The 27001-nt window shown below is 40.9% G+C and overlaps 2 protein-coding genes across 2 annotated transcripts in view; one reads left to right on the forward strand and one right to left on the reverse strand.

Annotated features, from left to right (window-relative positions):
* Positions 1-7524, reverse strand: part of LOC124269644 — a 38204-nt gene extending 30680 nt beyond the window's left edge. Inside the window, 1 exon segment of the mRNA XM_046704682.1 lies at positions 7458-7524. The gene's annotated coding sequence lies outside the window, so the exon portion shown is untranslated.
* Positions 1496-18286, forward strand: LOC124269642 (monocarboxylate transporter 12-like). Its single transcript, XM_046704679.1, has 6 exons — positions 1496-1741; positions 4970-5359; positions 9193-9336; positions 10165-10302; positions 15033-16142; positions 17541-18286. The coding sequence occupies exons 2-6, from the start codon at positions 5257-5259 to the stop codon at positions 17720-17722; spliced, it is 1677 nt and encodes a 558-aa protein (XP_046560635.1). The 5' UTR covers positions 1496-1741; positions 4970-5256; the 3' UTR covers positions 17723-18286.
* The last annotated feature ends 8715 nt before the right edge of the window (positions 18287-27001 follow it).

A 27001-nucleotide genomic window follows, 5' to 3' on the forward strand; every position in this document is an offset into this window, starting at 1 on the left:
TCATGTTGATCACTGGATTGTCTGGTCCAGAGTAGATTATTTACAGACCGCCGCCATATAGCTGGAATATTGCTGAGTGTGGTGTTAAACTACACTCGCTCACCAACCAGATACAGAGCACGTATATACGGCTGATAGAGGTGAGCCGGAGCATAAGGATGTAAAGATGCAGTACTGCACGTCCTCAATGGATGTGTGTGTGCCAGGGACGGGGAGGGATAACGGTAACCAGCCTGTTAGTGGATCCACCGACATAAAACACGTCTATTTGTATTCGTTTCGTAAGCACACACGCTAATGCAATATTTACGTGACTCACATTGTGCATTAAATAGTTAACTCTGGAAGTGCCATTCATGGCAGGTTAATTTGATAGCATCACAACTTTTAGATCTAAATTACTGCGCCATACTAAAATCTGTTAAAAGTACATTTGAAAGTTATTCTTGTCTGTTTGGTTTGTGTATGTTATGCTATTTCAAACCAGTCACAAATATAACATAAGGATATCTGTAAATAACATTAACTATGATGTTATTAATGATCCATTCCTTTTGTGTATCATACAAGTACATCTAATGCTCATTTTAGCATTCGGAATCTTCCTCGGCCCTTCTAATGGCTTCTCGTTCTAATGGCTCTTAGAGCCATACGGACAATGGGTATCATTGTGACCTCAGACTGTATGTTGGCCTACTAGTCCTCGAAGTGCTGATGTCAATGTATGTCTCTTATCAACAGCGTGCGGCAGGCGTGTATGTATGGTTTAGTTTAACACTCGCTGTGGTCGTGTTGTCAAGACCTTACCTATCATCAATTTCAACCAGGAGTTTTAATGCAATAACAGATAAAACCTTATTGTGTCAGCAGATGTACGACACGTCATTGTCATCGACATGGTATCTTGATCCCGCCCTGCATTAGTCTGGACAATTGCAAGAATCCTACGCACACGCACGCGCACACGCGCACGCACATTTACGCAGCTATTAAAGCTATAAACCCATCCGAACAAACTCAATAGTAGCAAACCTAAAGACACTCTCGATGTTAAGATCCTCCCCAGATCCCCAGGCTCACATGCAGACATACGCAACCAAGCACACACACACATACACATACACACATACACACACACACCCTTCCACACACACAAACTCCCTCATATACCCACACACTCCATCACACACACACACACACACACACCCTACACACTCTCTCTCTCTCGCACACACACACACACACACACACACACACACACACACACACACACTCGCACACTCGCACAAAACAAACACACGCCACACAAACACCATGTTCATTAAACCAACATGTCCATTCCCTCAAATAAAAACAACACGGAAAAATCAACAGATACGAGAACAGTAGAAATATCAATTTTTGTCTATACAATTAAGATTGATTTTACGACTTGTCACCACCAAAAAGAATGTGTGAAAACAGCTGCGGCACGTGTTCCAGGTCGACCCTGACGTTCCAGTTTTCCGGGTCAGAAAATGATAACACCCCAGCTCCAGGAGTATTGAAGTCGTGAAACTCACAGCGGAGATAAAGAACGCCTCGCACTCACAAAGCCAGCTGGACGCGAGTCACCGGCTGGTTTTGACACTGACGGTCACATGATCCTGGTGGAGGTATGCTGTATTTGCCATACGTTATATCATTGAAGGCAAGGAACCTTATACTATATATACTGTATATGTAGTCTGGGTACCTAGAGGTAAGTCTTGATTCAGAATCTTTATTAAGTAAATATGAGAATATTTGGGCGTCTCTCTCTCTCTTACTCTCTCTCTCTCTCTCTCTCTCTCTCTCTCTCTCCTCTCTCTCTCTCTCTGTCCTCTCTCTCTCTCTCCCTCTGTCTCTCTCCCCTCCTCTCTCTCTCTCTCTCCGCTCTCCTCCCTCTCTCTCCCTCTCTCTCCCTCTCTCCTCTGTCTCTCTCCCTCTCTCTCCTCTCCTCCCTCTCTCCCTCCCTGTCTCCTCACTCTCACTCTCTCTCCCTTTCTCTCTCTCTCTTTCTCTCTCTCTTTCTCTCTCCCTCGTAAGAGACAAGACTGTTCCACTTACTATATTTATCTATGGCATTACTTAAGACTGAGGGCGCTTTTATACATACATAGGAACGCGCACACACACGCACGCACACACACACACACACACACATATCCACACCAACGAAGACGCATTCAAAACTTTATTTGTTACCTTCATATGTTTGTATTTACATTATGCTTCACTTTCACACGCATGTACGTCTCTGTCCAATGTTTTCAACCCGACTTCATCAAATTCACCAGATTAAACCATAATAACCAAATATAAATATTATTTTTTTCCTTTACATCCTTTGATGATCTAAAGCTGGGCATGGTATCATTCTCGGGAGTAAAACCCATAGTCGTTGTAAAGGACCCGTAAAGCTCGGTGTTACGTGTACACAACTGCGATATACACGTGTTGTGTACGAGTTGACACCTTTCAGTCCTTCTACACGCTGACAACGCTCTACTTGATCATACACCAGCTGACGTTTGGTATTAGTTTTTACACATTCACCCAGATATCGCCGATATGTTAGTTTACATGATATGAATAGATGTATGATGACATTTGTTGTTTAATTGATTTGTTGTTTAACGCCGCACTCAGCAATATTCCAGCAATATTCCAGCTATATGGCGGCTATGATAACATAACAATTAACCGTTCACCTAGACATCATCGATCTGTTTGGTTACATGGAATACACAGATGTATGACATTACAGAACTTAAACCCCAATAAGTATGACATTCATAATTTATGTTATGGAATGTAATCGTCATACAGGACATCCGTCTCGGTTAAGTGGATTGGACCTAAGTTTGGTGGTGTCATTTCCCGACCGAGTCATAACAAAGACGTGAAAGGACGGTACTTGTAATTACTGCCCGGCATTAAGTGATAAAACCTGGTCGGCTCGATATACTGTGTCTGTACATGTTAAGACTATCTTGATCCTGTCCTACATTGGTCAAGACAGTTGCAAGAATCCTAACGCACACGCGCACGGACACACATATGTACATTTACTTTTAAATCAGAGAAAACCGTAACGTCATATTATACACAATTTCGCCTCGTAATTCATCATACCAATTATTCATAATATATTACAGAATATTGAAAGGTATCTATTCTGTACTAAAGTTTAAGAGGAAAATCAGAAACACTTCATACTGGCTTAGGATACAGTAAGTGAGTGAGTTGGTTATTACGCCGCTTTTAGCAATATTCCAGCGATATCACGGCCGTAGACACCAGAAATGGGCTTCACACATTGTACCCATATGGGGAATCGAACCCGAGCCTTCGACTGGACGACCAAACGCTTTAACCACTGGGCTACGCCACCGCCCCATATAGGATATAATTATAAACTGAACGTATTTGTAAAACATTTTGACATATTTGTACATAAATCACAAATTCAAATGTTTCTTTGAAGAAAGTTAATTTGTGCTGACAAAGAAGTTGCACGGCCTGAAATATATCTACCACTTCCCGTGGTCTACTCCCATTTGTGAGAACTCCCAGTTGTGAGACTCCCAGTTATGAGACAGTGGCGTAGGTAATTAACAACGAAAACACACCATACTCCCCTGTCTGATAGAATGGATTCACCCTATAGCTAATTACTGATTTGCTATGTAACTGAATCTTGTGGAGGTAATTAATGAAACTTTATAAGATAAATTGATTAACATACATTCTGAATCTTCTTAACGATGGATGTCTGGATCAAACTGATGCCCACATATACCGCGACAGACCGGTGACTGACCACGCAGCTCAAATGATGTATTGTTCGGTGCAAAACTGTGAAAGTATTGTTGCTCAATCCCAAGCTGCTCAATTGCTGGGTAACCGGCAAATCTGCGTTTATGGGGCGTTACGTAATATTGCAAGGAAATCATCGCACTATAGTCCCTCGCTTTGTTTGGATGAGCCACCGGCCTGTTTGCAATAGGATGAAGGTGTAAGTGGGCGTTTGTCAAGGCTACTCTCTGCAACCTATTTTACACTGCCTCTGCCGCAGTATATCAGTACGTGGACATGCCTGGGATATCTGATGTTACGATAAAAATTAGTATTTGTCGAGAGACAGTGTTACATATATGTATTAGTGAGTGAGTGAGTATGGATGTACGCCGCTTTTAGCAATATTCCAGCAATATCACTGCGGGGGACACCATAAATGAGCTTCACATATTGTGCCCCTGTGGGGAATCGAACCCGGGTCCTCGGCGTGACGAGCGAACGCTTTAACCACTAGGCTACCCCACCGCCCCACCTATATGTTAGCTGGCATATGGATACTGAAACAAATATATCCAATACAGCCCATGCACGTCTAGATTATGTGGCACGTCTAGTTTTCTGTAGTATCTCGACTGCTTTTTATAGTATTTCATTGAGGAATTTGTAGACCTTTCTTCGGTGAAATATGTTCATTTCAAAGACTAAATGTTACTAAATATGTAAGAGGTTGGAAAAGTTATTTTAGAACGTAAAATGTTTAGTGGCGAACTCTTGCTTTTCTACATTATTATAATATATTCTGCATATCATCATCACTATCACCATCATCATCACCACCGCTACAACCGTCATCATCGCCATCATCAACTTCTTCACCACCACCATCATCATCATCACCATCATCATCTGCCCATTGAACAGGGTATTTTCAATATCAGCACGCAAGTTGTACATTGATCTTATATAAACAAATCGTATGCACTAGTCTATGTCGGTGATATGTAATCAGTGTCCGTTGCTGACGTATTTCATACGGGTATCACGCATGTATGGTAACTCCATATCCAAAGATCAAATGTCACTTTTCTTTCGCATGATTTATTGTATCCATACAAATGCTCCCTCTCACCCTTTATTCTCGTTGTAGATACACAGCGCCGTTCTTCTAGACGACCACACCAATTACGTTACATCATCCAGCCAATCAAATCGTCTCCTGCGCGTAACCTTATGAAAGACTCTAATGAACGTCTTCCACCCACCATCAAGCAAGCTCACTGGCGAACTCAGAAGCTAACTATTAAACTAAATAACACTGCATTAAGGTTGATGATGGACAAACACCTTAATGCGATGTGACTGAACCACTTTCCAGAGCAGTCCCGAAAACAAAAGGGCACTGGTGCTTGATCGAAACGTGCATGAACAAAGAAAATGGTTAGTACAAAGGAGAACGATGGTGCCAAAGGGGGCGTGGCTGAGGACGTTGATCCAGATCTACCCATAGACAGAGGATGGGCATGGTTTATACTGATAGGTGAGTGACAGCTTGTTTTGTCCATTGCAATCGTGACATAATATATATTTTTATAAACGTTATTTGTGGAGACTGTCTTTTGACGTATTATTATTATGGTGGTTGTGTAAAGTAGAGATAATGTGTATCTATGCAGTCTCTAGTTACCCAGATAATACTTTAGCAAGTGAATTCCTCTTTAACACAACACTAATAATTGTGTCTGGAGTTATCTCCCCCTGTGTAAATGGTGATAGTTGCGAAAGTGGAGTTGTCGAACTGTATAGAAATGTATCACAAACGTTCCGGCCGATTGCCAATGAACTGTGGTACGCTCTTTTTCTAAATACGTTAGCTAATGCTGATATAGATCATATCGAGCTGGTTGTCAAATCCCGTTAATCCGAACCCTGTGTGATGTACATTCCACAGTGCACTTTAGTTAGTTGACTGGATAATATCCAATAAAATTGGGAAGTAGTCCTTGTGAGAAGGTGATTGCTATTTCCAAAAACAACGGGGCATGGATAGCTAATTATAAGTCGCTGAAGGTACGTCAGTTTGTTTGGTAGAGTTGCCTCCCTTATAATGGTGGGTTAAAATCCTGTTCGTCCTCATTGTTTCAAAGTTTATCAGAGCCAGGCCTAGAGTCGTGGTCGTTTTCAACAATTTCGTTACGTAAATATTCCACCCTTTGTTTCAGTGTGAGTCAGTTCACAAATGAACTACAGACCAGATTATATGTCAAAAACTTGGTGTTTAAGGGGCAGGCTCAGTTCCTGCATTACGGGGTTGTTAAAAAGAAATGCCGTTCTTACTTGAGTCACGTAATTATGTACTCTTGGGTAAAAGACATTTATTCCCTTCTTATCCAATTTCATCAGATATGAAATACTTACCAAATTTATGTAGGAATATTTCATTGAAAATTGCATAAATAAACACACATAAAACCTGACTGTATGATCCGAGTCACCGCATCCATGAATGGTTACACCCTAACCATTAGCACCACTTATGGCGTGTCATTATGACGTCACATAACGTCATTGTGACGTCACATAAAAACATTTAATTCCGTAAGTATATTTGATAGCGTACTACTGCAATGAACACTTGTCTCCATTCTACATGTAACATTTTTTGTGTACGGCATCAAAAAATATTCACTCTTTGTCTTACTTGAAGGAGTAACTGAGTTACATAACCGACAGCTGTGGGGCAATGCCCTACTCGTTTCCCCATGTGTAAGACATGTTGGTGGGGCAAGGGTTGCTGTGACCCCCTCCCAAGGCACTGATGAATCACCCCTCTCGTCATATGCATATCCGACAACGTGTCCTACTTCGCGTGTACACGCCTCTGGAACCTGCACTGAGGTCAGGCGCAATGATAAATGATATGCTGAAATATTGAAATGAATATGTGTCCTATATTATAACTGTGATAACCAAAAGGCATACAAACCCGACCACATGTTAAACATGGGACATCCAGATGGTTATTTTCAAGAAGATTGGATTTTTGTTAAAAATGAGTAATAAAATATTTTATAGATACTATCTTTGTCTAATACATGCCCCAAAGTGTGTTGAGAATGTATGTTTTGTGGTATTATGAATATGAACCTGTAATATGGATGCTCTACTAAGTGTGCATGTGTTCGTGCGTGCGTGTGTGTGTGTGTGTGTGTTGCCAACATATTATATCATAATATCATTATAAGCATTCTAGTGAAAGGCTGCACTGAATAATAATAATCATTTGTCTTTGATGAAACCATGATAAAAAGGTCATTTTATAAATATATAATACTATCATATATACAATGTATATGCATTGTGTTTCAAAGATATATCAACATTTAAATCAGAGCTCATTAACCACTAGCTATAGGCACACGTATTTCCCAGAATGTGACATCACCTGCTAAAATACGTTCCTTTGTTTTGCTCGTACATTTCAATAAAATTCGTTAAAATGTTTTCAGGAACTGTCACTTTCCTGTTAATTTCAGACTGTTCATTACAACGCGGGGTTGAGCAATTGCCCTGAAACGGTGTGTTCGCTATTCAAATAATTATAATATTGATAGATATTCAATAAATACAAGCCTTACCTCACACACCTGTTTCTTGTCAGAGCCACCGTGTGTATATGTCACAGCGTCCATCAGCTGACTTTTGTAGCACGTGACAAACAATGTCAGGAAGCTAGACTAATGTCTATTCACAGCTGTTGCAGCTAATTGCCGTCGTGCTGGTATAGGGCTAACATCAGCAAACCGATAGGAAATGTGCGAACATGTGGTGTGCTGAAGAAGAAACTGTCATATTTAGCCGTAGCCGAGGTCACCACACCTTTTCTCTAAGCGGGTTATTGATAATTCCAGTATAAACGCTCGTACAGTTACAGGGTGAATCGTGTAATCTTGCCTGGATCAATTATTGACTGATTGTCACTGTCAATGGTTCTACCAATCATGTGTCGCAGGAACATGGGTAATCGTCATTGATTGTGGATTTCATCGTAGAAAGTTGTGATTATGAATATATGCTTTTTATATATTTAGATAGTTTACTTTAATATATATTTAAAAATATGAATTTTAATCTTTAGGGAAATATTAGACGCTCTTACAGTTTTACTTTACCACCATTGTTACATGTTTTTAGGAAACCGGATCTGAATTATGGATTTTAATGCACACCTTCGCACATTTTCGACAATATTTTGGCCTAAATTATATATTGCGGCATATGCACTTACTTTACCTTCTTAAAGACTTAATATCCCTTACGACTTGCCTAAATCGATAATTGAAACGTTGAGGCGGACAGTTCTAAACAGAGACCACTTGCCATATATGGAATGTAAACAATTGCCCCGTACATCGAGAACCGTCGCACGCGGCGTTGTCGGAGTTTGCCGAACTGGTTTCAATCACAAGTTGTGTGCAGGAGGGACATAACTCTAGGGGGTTCGCGTGAAATAATATTCTGCCGCTAGAGGGCGCTAGAGTCGATTTAATGCAACGTTGCATTAGTTTCTTTCGAACTTTTTAAATTTATTGTAATCTAAATTATATGGTAAATCTAAGTTATATGGTAGCTTCCCTGATGGCTGATAGTTAGAATTATTCGGAGAAAGGCATTATTTATTTTTAAAAAGTGTGGTCTGATATAGTGCCTTTAAAAAGCGATGGTCATAAAAATACTGGCATGAGGACTTTATCCCGGTAGTGACTGTATTCGCCCTTGCGCTGCCTTCACCAAGTGAGGATGATATGTGATCACAGCTCGGTGCTTATTGGGTGATCCTAGCATAACCATTCTCGAAACTATTCATAAGTTGCGTCAGTGAGCGAGTTCTACTGACCGTGACCTGACCATTCTCGAAACTATTCATAAGTGGCGTCAGTGAGCGCGTACAACTGACCGTGACCTGACCATTCTCGAAACTATTCATAAGTGGCGTCAGTGAGCGCGTACGAATGATGGTGACCTGACCATTCTCGAAACTATTCATAAGTGGCGTCGGAAAGGGAGTGAACTGATGGTGACCTGACCAGTCCCGAAACTATTCATAACTGGCGTCGGTGAGCGCGTACTGACTGTGATCTAACCGGGCGTCAGTGAGCGCGTGCAACTAATGGTGACCTGATCATTCCCGAACCTATTTACAAGTGGCGTCGATGAGCGAGTAAAAGTGACGGTGACAGACCATTCCCGAAACATTTCAAGAAGGGCGTCTGTGAGCGGATGCAACTGACCACTTGTATATTAATTTTACATGTTTGTATATACGCCTACAGTTAAAGTGAATTTGTTTAAATTTGTTCTATATTCTTTCAGGATCTTTCTTGAACATTGTGCTCATGGTCGGCTACATCAAGTCTCTGAGCATCCTGTTTGTGGAATACCTTCGACTGTTCGAGGCGTCTGTAACAACAACTACCCTCATCATGGGGGTATCCTCCGGCGTCTTCAGTTTATCATGTTAGTTCTTCTTGGAAATATTTCTTGTTGTGTGGGGGCGGTCGGGTAACTCTGTGGTTAAAGCGTTCGCTCCTCACGCTTAAGGCCCGGGTTCGATTCCCCACATGGGTACAGTATGTGAAGCCCATTTCTGGTGTCCCCCGCCGTGATGTTGCTGGAATATTGCTAAAAGCGGCGTAAAATCATACTCACTGACTCTTGTTCTGTGTCCTCAGCGTTTACCGCAACGTATACTTAGAGGATCATGATCGACCGGATAGTGGAAAAACCTGCAAGTCCCTGTGAGAGTTGTGTCCCTTAGATATGTCCGACTCTGCACAGGCCTACCATGATCAGGATTTTTGGTTTTTCATGATAGTACTATCTTCATCGGTTTGATTGGCTAACGTCTAAGACCATCTATTCACCAGTTGCTCATATTTTGCTGTTTTAGAGACACAATTGAATACTAAAAGTTTTAAAGAGAAATAATTCAGTACAAAATGAAAATCATATTAATGAATTACCGTATTTGGTAGCTTGACTCCTGAGTGTTTCTAGGACTTTAGTCCTTCCTCACAACGAAGCAAATGTAATACATGTGATCTCACCTTAGGCAAGTGAGTTTGTTCAAAATTGCCACTGTTCATTTAGCAGAGAATGGATACCCGGTAAGATAAGTAATGTGACTATTACCCATCAAGCGCCTCACAGGCAGCTTGGGTTATATGGGGTAATAATAATCAGATTGTGTGCTTTGAGCAGGATATAAAGCCTGGAATGGCGCGTTATAAATATTCATAAGTAATTAATCAATTATTGCAGTATTGTGTCGTTATTGTTTTACAGCGTTATTCAGTATGCACTTTGTGCTGGAGAAACTGGGTGTAAGGAGGACGGTGATGCTGGGAGGGGCCATATCATCAGTGTCTATGCTGACTGCAGTCTTTGCTCCAAGTCTCACGTTCCTCATCTGTGTTCATTGTGTACAGGGGCTTGTAATGCTAAAAACTGCCATCAAGGTATAAACTGTCACTGACGGGGTCTTAGTACTTTTTAAAAGGAAAGGGATGCAACGAGTTCAACACACAAAGTTCGTTTCAGGGCGAATTTAACAATACTCACTGTATTTATCCCATTTAAAGTATGCACACATTTCAAGCCAATAGATTTACCTACAAAATGAGACATACAGCACAAAAATCGAAGCAGTACTTTGGGAGCTAGGGTCTTCGGAAGCTCGAAAAATCGTGATTTCTCGATTCCGAGCCAAAATCCCTGCTCAGAATTTGTAGCGGTAACTCACCCATTTTCTTGTTTATTTCACAGTATGCACAAACGACATGCACCAAAACATGTTGAACTGATGGCGCCTGTCAGCGCGCTAGTCGCCATTCTTTCGGAGACACTTACATCTCACTGTCATAATGAGTTTACGTACATTTATTCATCGCAAACAGAATTGTATCGTGCCCGTTCGCCATTGACGACCTTGGCCTTAACCTGCCCCGCACTTAAAAGAGCAAGGGAGCTCATTGGCTAAAAATAAATTATGTCCCATCAAATCGCTGACTCTTTTCAGTGTGGGGAGGTTAAGGCCAAGGTCGTCAATGGCGAACGGGCACGACACAATTATCTACATGACATCGCCCATGGTTTGTATTGCACGAACTAGATCTATTCAGGCCGATTATTATTGATAAATGTTCAAGAGACGACAACAACCACTATCGACTCTGACCTTATGGGCATAAATATCTCTGTTTTCTATCTTCGTTGTCTGGGTGCATTCCTTTCCTGTTGGATACCTTTCTGGTTTGACTGATTGTATCTTTATTCATCAGAGTGAGTGAGTGAGTGAGTTGCGTTTTACGCCGCGTTTAGCAATATTCCAGCAATGTCACAGCGGGGGACACCTGAAATGGGCATCACACATTGTACCCATGTGCGGAATCGAACCCGGGTCTTCGGCGTGACGAGCGAAAGCTTTAATCACCAGGCAACCCCACCGCCCCTTTATTCAGAAATATATCTGCAATACATCATTAATATATCGGAAATACATCATCGACATAGTGATTATACACTTAAAAGAGCAAGGGAGCTCATTGGCTAAAAATAAATTATGTCCCATCAAATCGCTGACTCTTTTTCAGTGCGGGGCAGGTTAAGGCCAAGGTCGTCAATGGCGAACGGGCACGACACAATTCAATTTGCGATGAATAAATGTACGTAAACTCATTATGACAAGAATGGCGACTAGCGCGCTGACAGGCGCCACCAGTTCAACATGTTTTGGTGCATGTCGTTTGTGTATACTGTGTAATAAACAAGAAAATGGGTGAGTTACCGCTACAAATTCTGAGCAGGGATTTTGGGTCGGAATTGAGAAATCACGATGTTTCGAGCTTCCGAAGACCCTAGCTCCCAAAGTACTGCTTCGATTTTTGTGCTGTATGTCCTATTTTGTAGGTACATCTATTGGCTTGAAATGTGTGCATACTTTAAATGGGATAAATACAGTGAGCATTGTTGAATTCGCTCTGGAACGAACTTGGTGTGTTGACCTCGTTACATCCCTTTCCTTATATACTGTAGTACTAAGACCCCGTCAGTGACAGTATATACCTTGATGGCAGTTTTTAGCGTTACAAGCCCCTGTGGAAATTTTGACTTTTTGAGATAAGCTAAACATCCCCAGAAAATAACGAGAGCAAATTTGCGGTACAAATATACAAACACTCGAAATAAGAAGAAATCTCTGTATATGGCCGATTTCCAACATCATACGCTAACACAAACGTATATGACCCATTTCAAGAAGACACGTGATATTGTGAGCCAACATCACCCTGCTCCTTATCATACAAAGTGTGTTAAGATGATCCTGCTTGCTGACCTTTGTTCTTTACGTGTTAACGTGACCCATGGTCGATCTACATGACATCGCCCATGGTTTGTATTGCACGAACTAGATCTATTCAGGCCGATTATTATTGATAAATGTTCAAGAGACGACAACAACCACTATCGACTCTGACCTTATGGGCATAAATATCTCTGTTTTCTATCTTCGTTGTCTGGGTGCATTCCTTTCCTGTTGGATACCTTTCTGGTTTGACTGATTGTATCTTTATTCATCAGAGTGAGTGAGTGAGTGAGTTGCGTTTTACGCCGCGTTTAGAAATATTCCAGCAATGTCACAGCGGGGGACACCAGAAATAGGCTTCACACATTGTACCCATGTGGGGAATCGAACCGGCGTGACGAGCCAATCACCAGGCAACCCCCGGCGCCCCTTTATTCAGAAATATATCTGCAATACATCATTAAATATCGGAAATACATAATCGACATAGTGATTATAAATGAGCGATATATCGGTATTAAATCGGCAATATATAGGCAGTAGGCAAATTAAATATCAGCAATACATCAGCAATATGATGGCTGTATGTCATTAGTATATCGGCAATACATCATTGATATAGACATAGCAATGAAAGGGTATCTTCCTGATTATGACCACTCCCCATATCGGAAATACATCATCGACATAGTGATTATACATTTTAAAGAGCAAAGGGAGCTCATTGGCTAAAATAAATTATGTCCCATCAAATCGCTGACTCTTTTCAGTGCGGGACAGGTTAAAGGCCAAAGGTCGTCAATGGCGAACGGGCACGACACAATTCAATTTGTGATGAATAAATGTACGTAAACTCATTATGATGTAAGAATGGCGACTAGCTGCGCTGACAGGCGCCACCAGTTCAACATGTTTTGGGTGCATGTCGTTTGTGTGTATACTGTGTAATAAACAAGAAAATGGGTGAGTTACCGCTACAAATTCTGAGCAGGGATTTTGGGTCGGAATTGAGAAATCACGATGTTTCAGAGCTTCCGAAGACCCTAGCTCCCAAAGTACTGCTTCGATTTTTGTGCTGTATGTCCTATTTTGTAGGTACATCTATTGGCTTGAAATGTGTGCATACTTTTAAATGGGATAAATACAGTGAGCATTGTTGAATTCGCTCTGGAACGAACTTGGTGTGTTGACCTCGTTACATCCCTTTCCTTTTATATACTGTAGTACTAAGACCCCGTCTGTGACAGTATATACCTTGTTTACCAGGTTTTAGCGTTACAAGCCCCTGTGGAAATTTTGACTTTTTGAGATTAGCTTAACATCCCCAGAAAGTAACGAGAGCAAATTTGCGGTACAAATATACAAACACTCAAAATAACAAGAAATCTCTGTATATGGCCGATTTCCAACATCATACGCTAACACAAACATATATGACCCATTTCAAGAGGACACTTGATCTTGTGAGCAAACATCACCCTGCTCCTTATCATACAAAGTGTGTTAAGGTGATCCTGCTTTCTGACCTTTGTTCATTACGTGTTAACGTGACCCAGAAACCATGGTCGATCTACATGACATCGCCCATGGTTTGTATTGCACGAACTAGATCTATTCAGGCCGATTATTATTGATAAATGTTCAAGAGACGACAACAACCACTATCGACTCTGACCTTATGGGCATAAATATCTCTGTTTTCTATCTTCGTTGTCTGGGTGCATTCCTTTCCTGTTGGATACCTTTCTGGTTTGACTGATTGTATCTTTATTCATCAGAGTGAGTGAGTGAATGAGTTGCGTTTTACGCCGCGTTTAGAAATATTCCAGCAATGTCACAGCGGGGGACACCAGAAATAGGCTTCACACATTGTACCCATGTGGGGAATCGAACCGGCGTGACGAGCGAACGCTTTAATCACCAGGCAACCCCACCGCCCCTTTATTCAGAAATATATCGGCAATACATCATTAAATATCGGAAATACATAATCGACATAGTGATTATAAATGAGCGATATATCGGTATTAAATCGGCAATATATAGGCAGTAGGCAAATTAAATATCAGCAATACATCAGCAATATGATGGCTGTATGTCATTAGTATATCGGCAATACATCATTGATATAGACATAGCAATGAAAGGGTATCTTCCTGATTATGACCACTCCCTATTTGACTATTCCTATTTTGTCTACTAATGAACATAAACATATAATGGAGCAGCTCTAAATAATGCATTGTACCTGCAATAAAGGGGCCATATGTAGGCAATACGCTAGTTAAATATCAGCAATACATCAGCAATATGATGACAATATGTCATTAGTATATCGGAAATACATCATCCATATACCGATTTTACATGAAGACTATATCGGTAATAATCACCAGTATATTGGTATGTCAGCTAGATATAGACGATGAATCGGTAATATATCGGCAATGCATGAGCAATATATGACAATACATCGTCTGGATATTACATTGAGTGGGTGAGTTTAGTTTTATGCTGCACCAGCAATATTCCATTTATATGGTGGCGGTCGGTAAATAACCATGTCTGGACCAGCCAGACAACTCAGTGATCAACAGCATGAGCATCTTGGGATACGATGACATGTGTCAACCAAGTCAGCGAGCCTGACCACCCGATCCCGTTAGTCGCCTCTTACGACAAGCATGGGTTGCTGAAGATCAATTCTAACCCGGACCTTCACGGTTCTGGATATTACATTGACAATGTTTCGATGTATTGCGGCAATACCTTAGCAATAAACCAGCAATATCACACTTGAACCTCTAAATAATCAATTGCATGAACATATTTGTAACAATGACGTCTCTTTTTTCAGGGATAGGCAATTCAATGATCCCAGGTCCTGCACTTGTCATGATCGGCCGATATTTCAAGAAGCGTCGCGGCTTAGCAACGTCAATCTCAATGTCAGGAGTAAGCATTGCATCTGGCGTGTTTCCAGTGATTATAAGGCTTTTACTGGATGAATATGGCATACGAGGCACCATGCTGATATGCACAGGGATGACGATGAACGTGCTCGTGGGAGCAAGTCTATTTAGGCCAATAGAATCCTTCAAAAAGAAGAAAAGTCCTATCCTTGACGTTGAGAAACAAGAAAATCTAGACAAAATAAATCAACAGCCTTCTTCAAACAGTGAAAACGGAAATGCCAAATCAAATCACAATGATCAAGTGAAGGGGAAGGTGGATGAAGGACAAAAAGATTTGGAGGAAGTTCTGGAAACTGCACTGTCTTGCTCTGCAGATTCATGCAAGGACAACCCACTGTCAGCTGGTACTTTCACACGCCAACGAACAGTTTCGGTATCTGAGAAAAGACTTTTCACAAGTGATCCAGAGTTGTTATCGATTTCAATTTTAGATCTAGCTAACACAGGGGATGAGGAGTTAGAGGAAAATACGTCCTTTGTGAAGGAAAAATCCAAATGTTGCAAATGCGCAGGTGCTATTTTGGACCTCTCCTTGGTACGAATGCCGATGTTTCAACTTTTTGCCATTACTGCCGTGTTTGGAATATGCAGTAATTTGATCTCGAACTACATACCTGCTTTCGCCAACGAGAACCATATCAACAAGACAGATTCTGCTCTTTTACTGCTCATAATGGGTGCCATGGACTTTTTCTGCCGGATACTTTTGGGCGTGTTTGTTGACTTAAAGTTGATAAAAGTAAACCAAACAATGGCGATCGGTTTGATTATAGCTAGCACCATGTCCCAGTTCACCAGTTATTTCACTACGTATCCTCTGATGATAATGTTTGCTGTTTTCAACGGAATCTTTGGAAGCGCTTACCAAAGTCTCGTGCCAGTTCTGATCGTGGATTATATGGGCTTGGAGTACATGGGAAAGACCCTCGGTTTCTCCTCCATGTTTCATGGGATGTCAGTTGCCATCACTCATCCAGTTCTAGGTGCGTATCAACGTATAGCTTGTGTTATGCATCCCCATATATACTGAGAGAAACAAATAAAGGATCACAGGAACAGCGCTGTGGTGATCAAAACTTGAAAATATTAAAGGAACGCTTAAATTTACCTGTGATCCTTTAATTTGTTTCTCTCAGTATATATGGGGATACATAACACCAGCTTTGAATAGCGCTGTGGTGATGAAAACTGGAAAAATTAAAGGAACGCTTGAATTTTCCTGTGACCCTTTATTTGCTTCTCTAAGTATATGTCGATCTGTTATGAATATCTCTTCGTGTAAACACTCATTTTTCCCGATCCCCAGACGCCCAATGGTTATCGTTATCCTCTTTTAGGTCATCCATACCCAACTTTGTTTCTCCACATTTACCTTTTACTGTCATATGTAGCCCCACGTCATCTTTTGTGTTCACTTGAAGCTTTGCGTCATCTTTTGTCTAACATTGGTAGCGTGGCATCATCTTTTGTTTTCACTTGAAGCTTTGCGTCAGCTTTTGTTTTCATTCGTAGCTTGGCATCATCTTTTGTCTTCACCTGAAGCTTTGCGTCATCTTTTGTCTTCACTTGAAGCTGTACGTCATCTTTTGTTTTCACATGTAGCTTTGCGTCTTCTTTTGTTTTCATTCGTAGCTGGCGTCATCTTTTGTTTTCACTTGAAGCTTTGCGTCAGCTTTTGTTTTCATTCGTAGCTTGGCATCATCTTTTGTCTTCACTTGAAGCTTTTGCGTCATCTTTTGTTTTCACATGTAACTTGCGTCAACACTTGTTTTATGTAAAGTCCTGCATCTTCTCCTGTTTTTATGTACCCTCATGTCCTCGTTGACTTTCGCTTATACTCCCATGTCATTTCCTGTTTGCACATGTACCCATGCGTCATCGCCTTGTTGATAAGAAGTCTTTTACCAACACTTGTTTCATATTTTTAGTAGTGTCATCTCTTTTTTTATACGAAGCACTGCGTCAACACTTGTTGTTATATAAAGCCTTGCGTCATCTCCTGTTTTCATATGTACCCTCATGTCCTCACTTGCTTTCGCTTATAGACCCATGATATTTCCTGTTTGCCCATTTTCATATAGGCATTGCATCAACACTTGTTTTCGTATTTTATCTGACGAACACGTCACAATTTAATTCTGGAAACCCGAAAGTCCAGAAACTCTCCGCACTGTGGCCACTTTCTGACAAAGGATTTGACAAAATTCAACATGCAGTTGTCATGAATATGCTAAGGATGAAAAAATGAAAAACATTTTTTCGAAAACTCAAAATTTAAACTACCTCCCCATAAGACGATTCCTCGTCAATATTGGCTCTATGTTCCCACACGCAGTCTCTTCTGTTCTATCAAGCCTCATTATGCCAATGTATCCTTTTAGGCAGCATCAAGGAAGCCAGTGGTTCCTACAGCTACTGCTACACCTACCTCGGATGCGCCGGCTACATAGCATCTCTCCTCCTGCTGGTCGGAGAACCATTGGTCAGGAGAAAGGTCAAGGCCAAAGAGAAAGAAAATGAGGGAGACAAAGAAGCAAACACTCCCTTAAAGGCTAACTCATAACAATTTTCATGTTCATTTGCCTAATGTTGGACAAAACTGTAAACCTGTGACAGAATGAACGTTATATCATGATGCAGGTACCTCCAGCGGCTTTGAGCATTACTCCAGGTGTACTTCAGCTTCAGCGTCAGCTGTACTTGGAACTCAATCTCGGATCTTCGCCTTGACCAGCCCATGGTCTAGACAATGCAAGTACACGCAGGAATGTACTTAAAATCCTACCTTATAACCCTTGAACGTAAGCGTGAAACAAAGTATAACAAGTAAATAGGCGATACCCGGGAGGTCACACGATGGTAAAACCGATTACATCACAGTCTATTGAATTCCAATTTGATCGATTAAAACTTGTATATAAGTATTTTATTCAAGGGATAAAATATGTGAACAATATTTACAAAACTGTATTCCACTATCTTGATGAAGTGGAAGGCATTGATCGAACATAAGTGAAGTCGATCCACGGATTAATCAATGTTAAGCGCCTTTGCAACATGAATGCTAGTTTGCTGAACTAGGACAGATGCAAATTTAGGGTCCATTCATAATATATGGTGTGGGGTGGGGTGGGGTGGGCGGGGTTGTTGATGATGATTTAAGAGGGGGTCACCAATTTTGTTCTGAGGAGCTAGGGAGTCATCAATTTTGTACATCAAATTTGGGGGTGGGGTGGGGTCATTCACATTGTACATGCTTCTCCATAGATATCATCATCACCCCACGAGCCATATATTATGAACGGTCCCTTATAGCCTTACGTTTATCATCAAATTATTAGCGGTACGTATGTGGAATTATGGGAGCTCCCACACAGTACCGATGTTGATATCGCTGACAGATCGCCAGTACTTAGTAGCAATTTGTATATTCGAATTCCGAACCGTTTGACATTACACCAGATCTATCATGCATGATTCCATAAAAATATCATTCTACATACACTCCCTGTCGTTCGGTGTCTCGTTTTAGACTGACGTCAGCAATTTTTGAATGTTTTGATAAACTTTGTTCTTGAACTGATGTTTGATATTTTAATATATATCCTCAAGTGCAGCTAGTTAATACTAGCGACCAAAAATGTAAGTAAAGCTCGACTAACTGAAGCTCCGCACATAACTTTAGACGTGATTATATATTTGTATATTCTTGTCATATGATTAAAATATGTTCATGGTTTTTTGCAGTTTTATTGTTTTCATCGACGCAATATGTCATGTTAAATACACGCGCATGAACGTGTACGTGGACTCTAAAGTAAGAAGTTTAATTTGAGAAAAACGATCTTTTTACACCGTGTGGACCTTGATGAACTAAGATCTTTAAAATATTTGGCCAATTGGCGAAGAGATCTTTCTTCATGGATTCTAAATTTTCATCGATGAATCAGCGCCATGCCTCGGGAGATACAAGCTGCTGATGAATAATCTACAAAAACCAGGTTGACTCTTCTTCAGATTAGTACAGTGGCAGCAACTGATTGAAGCGCTACTACAAGACGGCTTTCGGGATGAGAAAGGCCGAAGTGTACTTATATGTGGGCGATAACAGGCCATTGAACGGCCTCCCTAACTGTTTCTATTTGGATTATTTACATTATTCTTTTTAATTCCAAGCTTCAAGTCGTATAGGAATGACAAGTGTTTATGGATGATCAACTTCTTTATTGTGTAGTAGCGACTTTTCGGTATAGACACTTATACCGTTTTCTAGCATATATATTTCCTGACTCGTTGTAATGAATGAATCTGGAGCGTGCTGTTTTGTAATAAGAATATACTGATAGAATCTCGGAAAACAAACATTGCGGATCGGAAGTAATCAAATAGGAAACGACGTTATAACTATGTGGCTTCCCTAGACGTCCCATTGACGCCAGTGGTAACGTGTGGTGTCAACGACGACATCTGCATGCTGCGGACAATTCTAAAGAGTGTGTGATATCGTGGCTACACGCGTCATTATCTTACCTTCATGTGCAATACTTTAATTTCATTGGTCAATGACGCTTCCAACAAGTTTCCGTGTCACCCCTCCCAGGAGGGTGACAACTGGAAAAAATATTACCCGCTGCCACGGTAACCGCCAAACTCTCCGCCAAGAAGCTGTATCGCTAACAATCGTATGACGTCATAATATGACGCATGCAGTGCACGGAGTTCGAAAACCGTTCGATTAGCTGTTTTGGAGTTCACTGTGTACACATTTAATTTACCGACTTTCACTGCTTTATTTAAACTATTTTATACATTGAATCGTTTGCACACTCCACGTAAACAAAATGAACCATTTTTATAGCAGTTTTAAGCTAGTCAGAATATGTTTCACTGATTTTAAAAATACAGTCGAGAAACAGACGCTATTTTGTTTACATGTCATATAATCGGTAGCGATCTCCAAATAAATTATATTTTGTACATTTAAGATAAATACGTTGTATGCTTCTAACTCGGGTAATACGGTCTGATGTACGGCTCTTTGAAGCAGTGTCACCCGAGCCGGTAGACGAGGGATGACACTGCTACAAAAGGCGTACATCAGACCGTATTACCCGAGGGAGAAGCATGCAACTTACATTAAAATTGGTATTAAAAATGGAAATGATATCACCTGCTGAGGAGTACGCAATCTAATGTGTGTTAATGGTTGGTGTAATGGGAGGGTGGTGCACTTGCTCGATTATGAAAGAGGTTGGGGTGAAATTCCGAATTTGCATTTGCAACCAACAACACTTATAACCATTCTAACCGCCAACTAACCACCTGTGTTGGCCAGGCATACACGGATTCGTCATCTTGACTCATGTTGTTCAAATCCTTAGTGAGCGCAGCAGCCAGTTCGCTGAGAATGCTTGGTGGATTTTGGCTTGAGGTTAACGTCTTAAAGTGACGTCCCAGACGTGTTCAATGGCTGGAAAGGTCCGAAATAACTGCTAACCTTGCCATGTCACGTCACATGACGTCTACTCTTTCCAGTCACCGAGTGATCTTTTTGTTTTGGAGATTTGGATCATAGTCCTGGCAAGATTCACACGTGCATTGTCATCAAGAGTACACGTTGTTCTGCACGTTGTAGAGATGACACAAGGACTGACGCAATGATGCTGCCCCGATAACAATGCCATGCACTACCACAGACAAGGTGGAGCGCAGTTCGTCCTTGTGATGCCGACCAATGCCATTATTAACCCAGCTCCAAAACAATCACGTTGTTTGACATTAACGTCCATACAACGCTCATTTAGACTAGTAGTCTCCAAACACGACTCCTGTGGTCCAGGAAAACATGACATTTGTCCAGTGTAGATGATCCCAGTGGCGAGTCAGACATTCCACCGCTGACGCCAGTCATATGACGTGCAGTTAGTTGTGGATTGACATGCGGACGCCTTACACAGAGCTATCGTGTATGCAGACTTTTTTGCAACCTATGGACATGAACACTTGCACCAGTTACCCGTTGCAACTAATCTCCGAGACGCAGTTATCACCCTGCTTGGAGGTGCCCTTGGCACGTCATGTATTTGTTGGTATCGGGCTACCAATCTGCAGATGACTGACCGGGAACATGGAGCGTTTGGCACCTTCAACATGAACAAAACACGTAAAAGTCCAGCATTTTGGCAAAAGTTACTTCCAAAACGTCTAACTATATAAATGTGATGTATAAAATGTCTTTGTACTTGGTTCCAAGAAAACAATATGCGTCAGCTCAAAACCGAGTCCCAGTGACGATTGGACATTTGCCATATCAACCCTGGCATGTGCCACTGAGGTCACGTGCTGCATTATTGTCACGATGTGGTTTTGGGGAGCTTGCTATAAAACGTGTTTCCTTTCATTGACAGATATTGCTGTATGCTAATGTAGGGTCACGTTAAAACAATACATTTTGAAAGCATTATTTTAACAGTACACTAACCATCACTTTAGCATCTACACCGACACATCGCATCCATTGCAATAAAGAAGTTGTTATCCACAAAAGATCGTTCCTGTTTATTCTAACCAGTTAGTTTTGGAACAAGGTGAAATGGTAATTCAGGCAGATAGTAAAGATGTAATGAAAATGTTTCATAACAGTTGTCATCAGCCTTGTCTCGTTAATGTGGTGGTGTGTGGTCCTCTGCGTAGAGCTCAGGTCACATATCAATTAAAGTTAAGCAACGTCGAGCGCGGAGAGTCCTTGGATGGGTGACGTCAGTGTATGGAATAAGGCCCGTCCCATCGCCCGAGACGGGCTAGATTTCTGACGGACGGTCTAGATTTACAGCTGGCCAGCCCGATGGTCTGGTAAAACTTTTGGATGTTCCATACATATCTTGGTGTCTGGTCTGGTTAGATCCATTTTGGGCTGGTAACATTTTGAAGTTACCAGCCCTGATCTCGGGTTGGGTTTTGGCTTATTTCATACACTGCAGCTGGTGACGTGCTTGAAAGCTTGACTCCTGAGAGTTTCTCGAACTTTACTCCTGCCCCTAAACGAAGCACATATGATACATGTGGTCTCACCTTAGGCAAGTGAGTTTGTTCAGAATTGCCTCTCTTCACCCAGCAGAAAATGGGTACCCGGTGGGATAACTCATGTGAGTATTAACCTTCTAGCGCTTCACAGGCAGCATAGGTTATCCGGGGTAATGATAATCAGATTGTCTGCGCTTTAAGCAGCCGCAACGGATGGAAAATAGCGCATAAAATTGAACATATTGTTATCATTAATGTTTGTTTGTTGCAACTTAATTTACATGGACGGTGGGACATCCTTTGTATCTCCTTGATTAATTCCTGTGGTTGTTGCAAATTACCCGCCCTTGATTTTCTTTAACACGTCACAGATTAATCAAGAAGAGTAAGGGAGGTAACTCGAGTAATATAGAAACCAAAGACACTGATACTTGAGGGCTTTTTTGCATGTCAGTCAATTTTTCAGTATTGGTTTATCTCGCAATGTCGATCGTCATCAATATGTCTGGCCGCAATGTTGCCAACATTGAGGCAACTACAATACAGCCCTGACTCGATTCCACATGGGTAGAATGTGACGCGTCTCTTTCTTATGTCGTGATGTGATATTCCTAGAATCGTACAAATCCGATCTGAACCCATTCACATGCCTCCATATACATGTATGTACTTGTAGTGATGTAAAAGAAACGGCTTACCTGTTAGTACACTTGCCCCCAAAGCCAATGGGACATAAATAATGACGATGACATTACGTCATTCCTATCCTGACGTTATTGTATGACGTAATCAATGGTCTTACCTGGGTATCGGAATGTCGAGAACTACATGTGCGTGGTATAACGTCATTTAACCCCAAATGAACAAACTATTGTTTATCATGAGTGAGTGAGTTTAGTTTTGCACACCGCTTTTAGCAATATTCCTGCAATATCACGGCGGGGACACCAGAAATTGGCTTGACACATTTAATCCATCTGCGGAATCGAACACGGGTCTTCGGCGTGACGAGCGAACGCTTTAGCCACTTGGCTGCCCCACCTCCCCTTGATCATGGACAATATGACACCATTTTGTATAGTGAATGACGAATTCAGACTTATATATTACACCGTAATAAAAAATAAATGTACTCACCTTATTTCAATACACTACTACAGGTACTGTGTTACAACGGCATCGAAGACTTGGGAAGCATTATCCATAAGAAGAAAAGAAGGCTTGCGGACGTTTAACTTCCAGAAAATGTATTGAGGATATCTTGAAACTCTCATGATAACGAGATGGACAAAGAACCCTTATCACCAAATTAGCAGGTCAATACACGTTGGCCCTTTGTGACTGGATGATGTTCCGCCCATAAAATGCAAAATAAATCCATTTGGAGTTCCCTTATAGCTCACAGCTCGTATGTCTCTCAAACATGAAGCACCATGTTCCCATACGATATCAAGTAACGCCCATGCATAATGTATGCTCGTTAAAACGATACTTGCATGTGAAATGCAATGGCTGCTGTCGCTGTTTGTATGTGACAGGTGATCCTGTCTTCTGTGCGGCGACAGTAAAGGTGAAGGTCACGTGGAATCACACACAGACATCATTACAGGGTTCATGGTCGATAACGAGAATCTGCCAAGGGAAGGTCTCACCAGAGGTCAGCACTGGCGTTGGTGGACATGTGTTGGGCATGTTATCGGACATAACACTGATAGGGGTACTGCCATTTATTGATTGACTTGTCGCCATGGGTACAATTTCAGAAACCATTGGAATGGTACTAATTACTTTCAGGAAGAGCGTTTTCATTTGTAGAGGACATTGCAAGGGGTTGATGTTAATCCTGAAACGTAATTCGTCCTTTAAGGCCAAATTGTGCTAGCGAAACCTGTATTACCTAACTGTTTTACGGAATAAAATATCCTAGGAATAAGACATACGGCAACTAAGTGTGTTATTATTGATTATTTTTGTTTAACCCATATTTCAACAATAAACTGCATAATATTTGCATATGTGCAATTTGTACACGTCGGTTTAAATGAGAACTGTATATTATGCAGCCAATGTGTATTTCAGTAACATCACTGTTCGATTGTAAATTGTTCATTTCATGTGTGATGTGTGTGTGCGCGTTTGTATGCATGTCATAATAAGGTCATGTTCGTTATATTGTGTGTCAGTGTAGATGCATATGTAACTAATGTGTATTTGTGTGAGTATGTCTAAATATAGACTGCATAATGCGCTATCCACTATGTAATTTACCTATATATAATGTAATGTATCTGTCTACCATGTAATGTGTCTATCTACTATGTAATGCGCCAGCCTGATATATATTGTGTCTATTTCCCATGTAATGAGCCCTTCCATCATGTAATGTGTCTGTCTACCGTGATATGTGCCTATCAACAATGTATTGCTCCTCTCTACTATGTAATGTACCTGTCTACCAAGTAATGTGCCTATCTACCATGCAATGTGCCTATCTATCACGCAGTGTGCCTATCTACTATGTAATGTGCCTGTCTTATTTGTACTATGCCTATCTACTATGTAATGTACCTATCTACCAAGTAATATGCCTATCTACCATGTGATGTGCCTATCTATCACGCAATGTGCCTATCTACTATGTAATGCGCCAGCTTAATGCGTACTGTGCCTATCTACTATGTAATGCGCCAGGCTAATGTGTATTGTGCTTGTCTACTATGTAATGTGCCTATCTACTATGCAATGTACCTGTCTACCAAGTAATGTGCCTATCTACTATGTAATGTGCCCATCTACCAAGTAATGTGAGTATCTACTATAAAATGTGCCTATCTATGCAATGTGCCTGTCTACCAAGTAATGTGCCTATCTACCATGTAATGTGCCTATCTATCACGCAATGTGCCTATCTACTATGTAATGTGCCAGCCTAATTTGTACTATGCCTATCTACTATGTAATGTACGTATTAACCAAGTAATATGCCTATCTACCATGTTATGTGTCTATCTATCACGCAGTGTGCCTATCTGCTATGTAATGCGCCAGCTTAATGCGTACTGTGCCTATCTACTATGTAATGCGCCAGCCTAATGTGTACTGTGCCTAGCTACTATGTAATGCGCCAGGCTAATGTGTATTGTGCCTGTATACTATGTAATGTGCCTATCTACTATGCAATGTACCTGTCTACCAAGTAATGTGCCTATCTACCATGTAATGTGCCTATCTATTATATAATGTGCCTATTTACCAAATAATGTGAGTATCTACTATATAATGTGCCTATCTATGCAATGTGCCTGTCTACGAAATAATGTGCCTCTCTACTATATAATGTGCCTATCGACCATGTAATGTGTCTATCTACTATATAATGTGCCTTTCTATGTAATCTGCCTATCTACCAATAATGTGCCTATCTACCATGTTATGTGCCTGTCTACTATATAATGTGCCTATCGACCATGTAGTATGCCTCTTCATCATGTAATGTGCCAGTCTTCCATATAATGTGCCTATAGACCATGTAATGTGCCTATCTACTATGTAATGTGCCTGTCTGCTCTATATGTGCCTATTGACCATGTAATGTGCCCTTTCATCATGTAATGTGCCAGCCTACTATATAATGTGGCTATAGACCATGTTATGTGCCAATCTATCATGTAAAGTGCACATTAACCATGTAATGTGCCTACTGACCATGTAATGTACCATTCTATCATGTAGTATGTCTATCTGCCATGTGATAGGCCTATCCGTCATGTCATGTGCCTGTCTACCATGAAATGCACCTATCTGCCATATAATGTGCCTATCTGTCATAACGCAATGTACCTATCAAACGTGTAAAGTGTCTATAGACCATGCAGTGTACCAATCCACTATGTAAAGCACCTATAGACCATGTAATGTGCCTATTCATCATGCAATATGCCAATGTACCATGTAATGTACCTATCAACTATGTATTGTGCCAATCTACCATGTAATGTGCCAATCCACCATGTAATATGTCTATTTATCATGTAATGTGCCTGTAGACCATGAAATGCAACTGTCTTCCATATAATGTGCCTATCAAACATGTACTGTGCCTATAGACCATGTAATGTGCCTATCCATGCGCCGTGTAATGTGCCTATCTTCCATGTAATGTGCCTATCCACCATGTAATGCGCAAAAGGAATAGTGTTACTTGATTTTCTAATAATACATATTTTGTGTGACGTCCATGCGCCAACTGTGCTAGAAGATTTTTTTCTGAATGATTTAACATATATCTTAATATCGTTATGCTTACAAGTAAATGCGTTTCCACATTTTGTAAACTTACAAACATAAACGTGGATCCGCTGTGACAATATAATAAATTTGCATAATACAATCTCTATTCATTCCTGACATGTGATATTTATGATACTGAAACATATTGGTCTGCAACATTTATGAACAAGTATACTGAAAATCAGATCGCTTGACATGACACGAGACTGGCAATATGTGTATTGCGAGTTATGTAAAGAAATTATGTGAACAGATGTTTGGAAATATAGTTCTATAAGTACAAGTAGTAATACACAACCAGAAACTGTGGGTATCATCTGTAAGGGACATTCTCGCGATCTCGCATTCTCGCGATCTCGACCTTTGGAAACAAGCTAAAATGCCCAAAGTGCGAGAATGCGAGATCGCGAGAACGCGAGATTTGGCCAAAATCTCGCGTTCTCGCGATCTCGCATTCTCGTGTTTTGGGTACATAGCACATTTTGTCAAAAGTCGAGATCGCGAGAGTGCGACATTTGTACATGCTGTC

The sequence above is a fragment of the Haliotis rubra genome, unplaced genomic scaffold (assembly GCF_003918875.1).
Source record: "Haliotis rubra isolate DU_JTF1 unplaced genomic scaffold, ASM391887v1 Scf146, whole genome shotgun sequence".
NCBI classification, from domain to species: Eukaryota; Metazoa; Mollusca; class Gastropoda; order Lepetellida; family Haliotidae; genus Haliotis; species Haliotis rubra.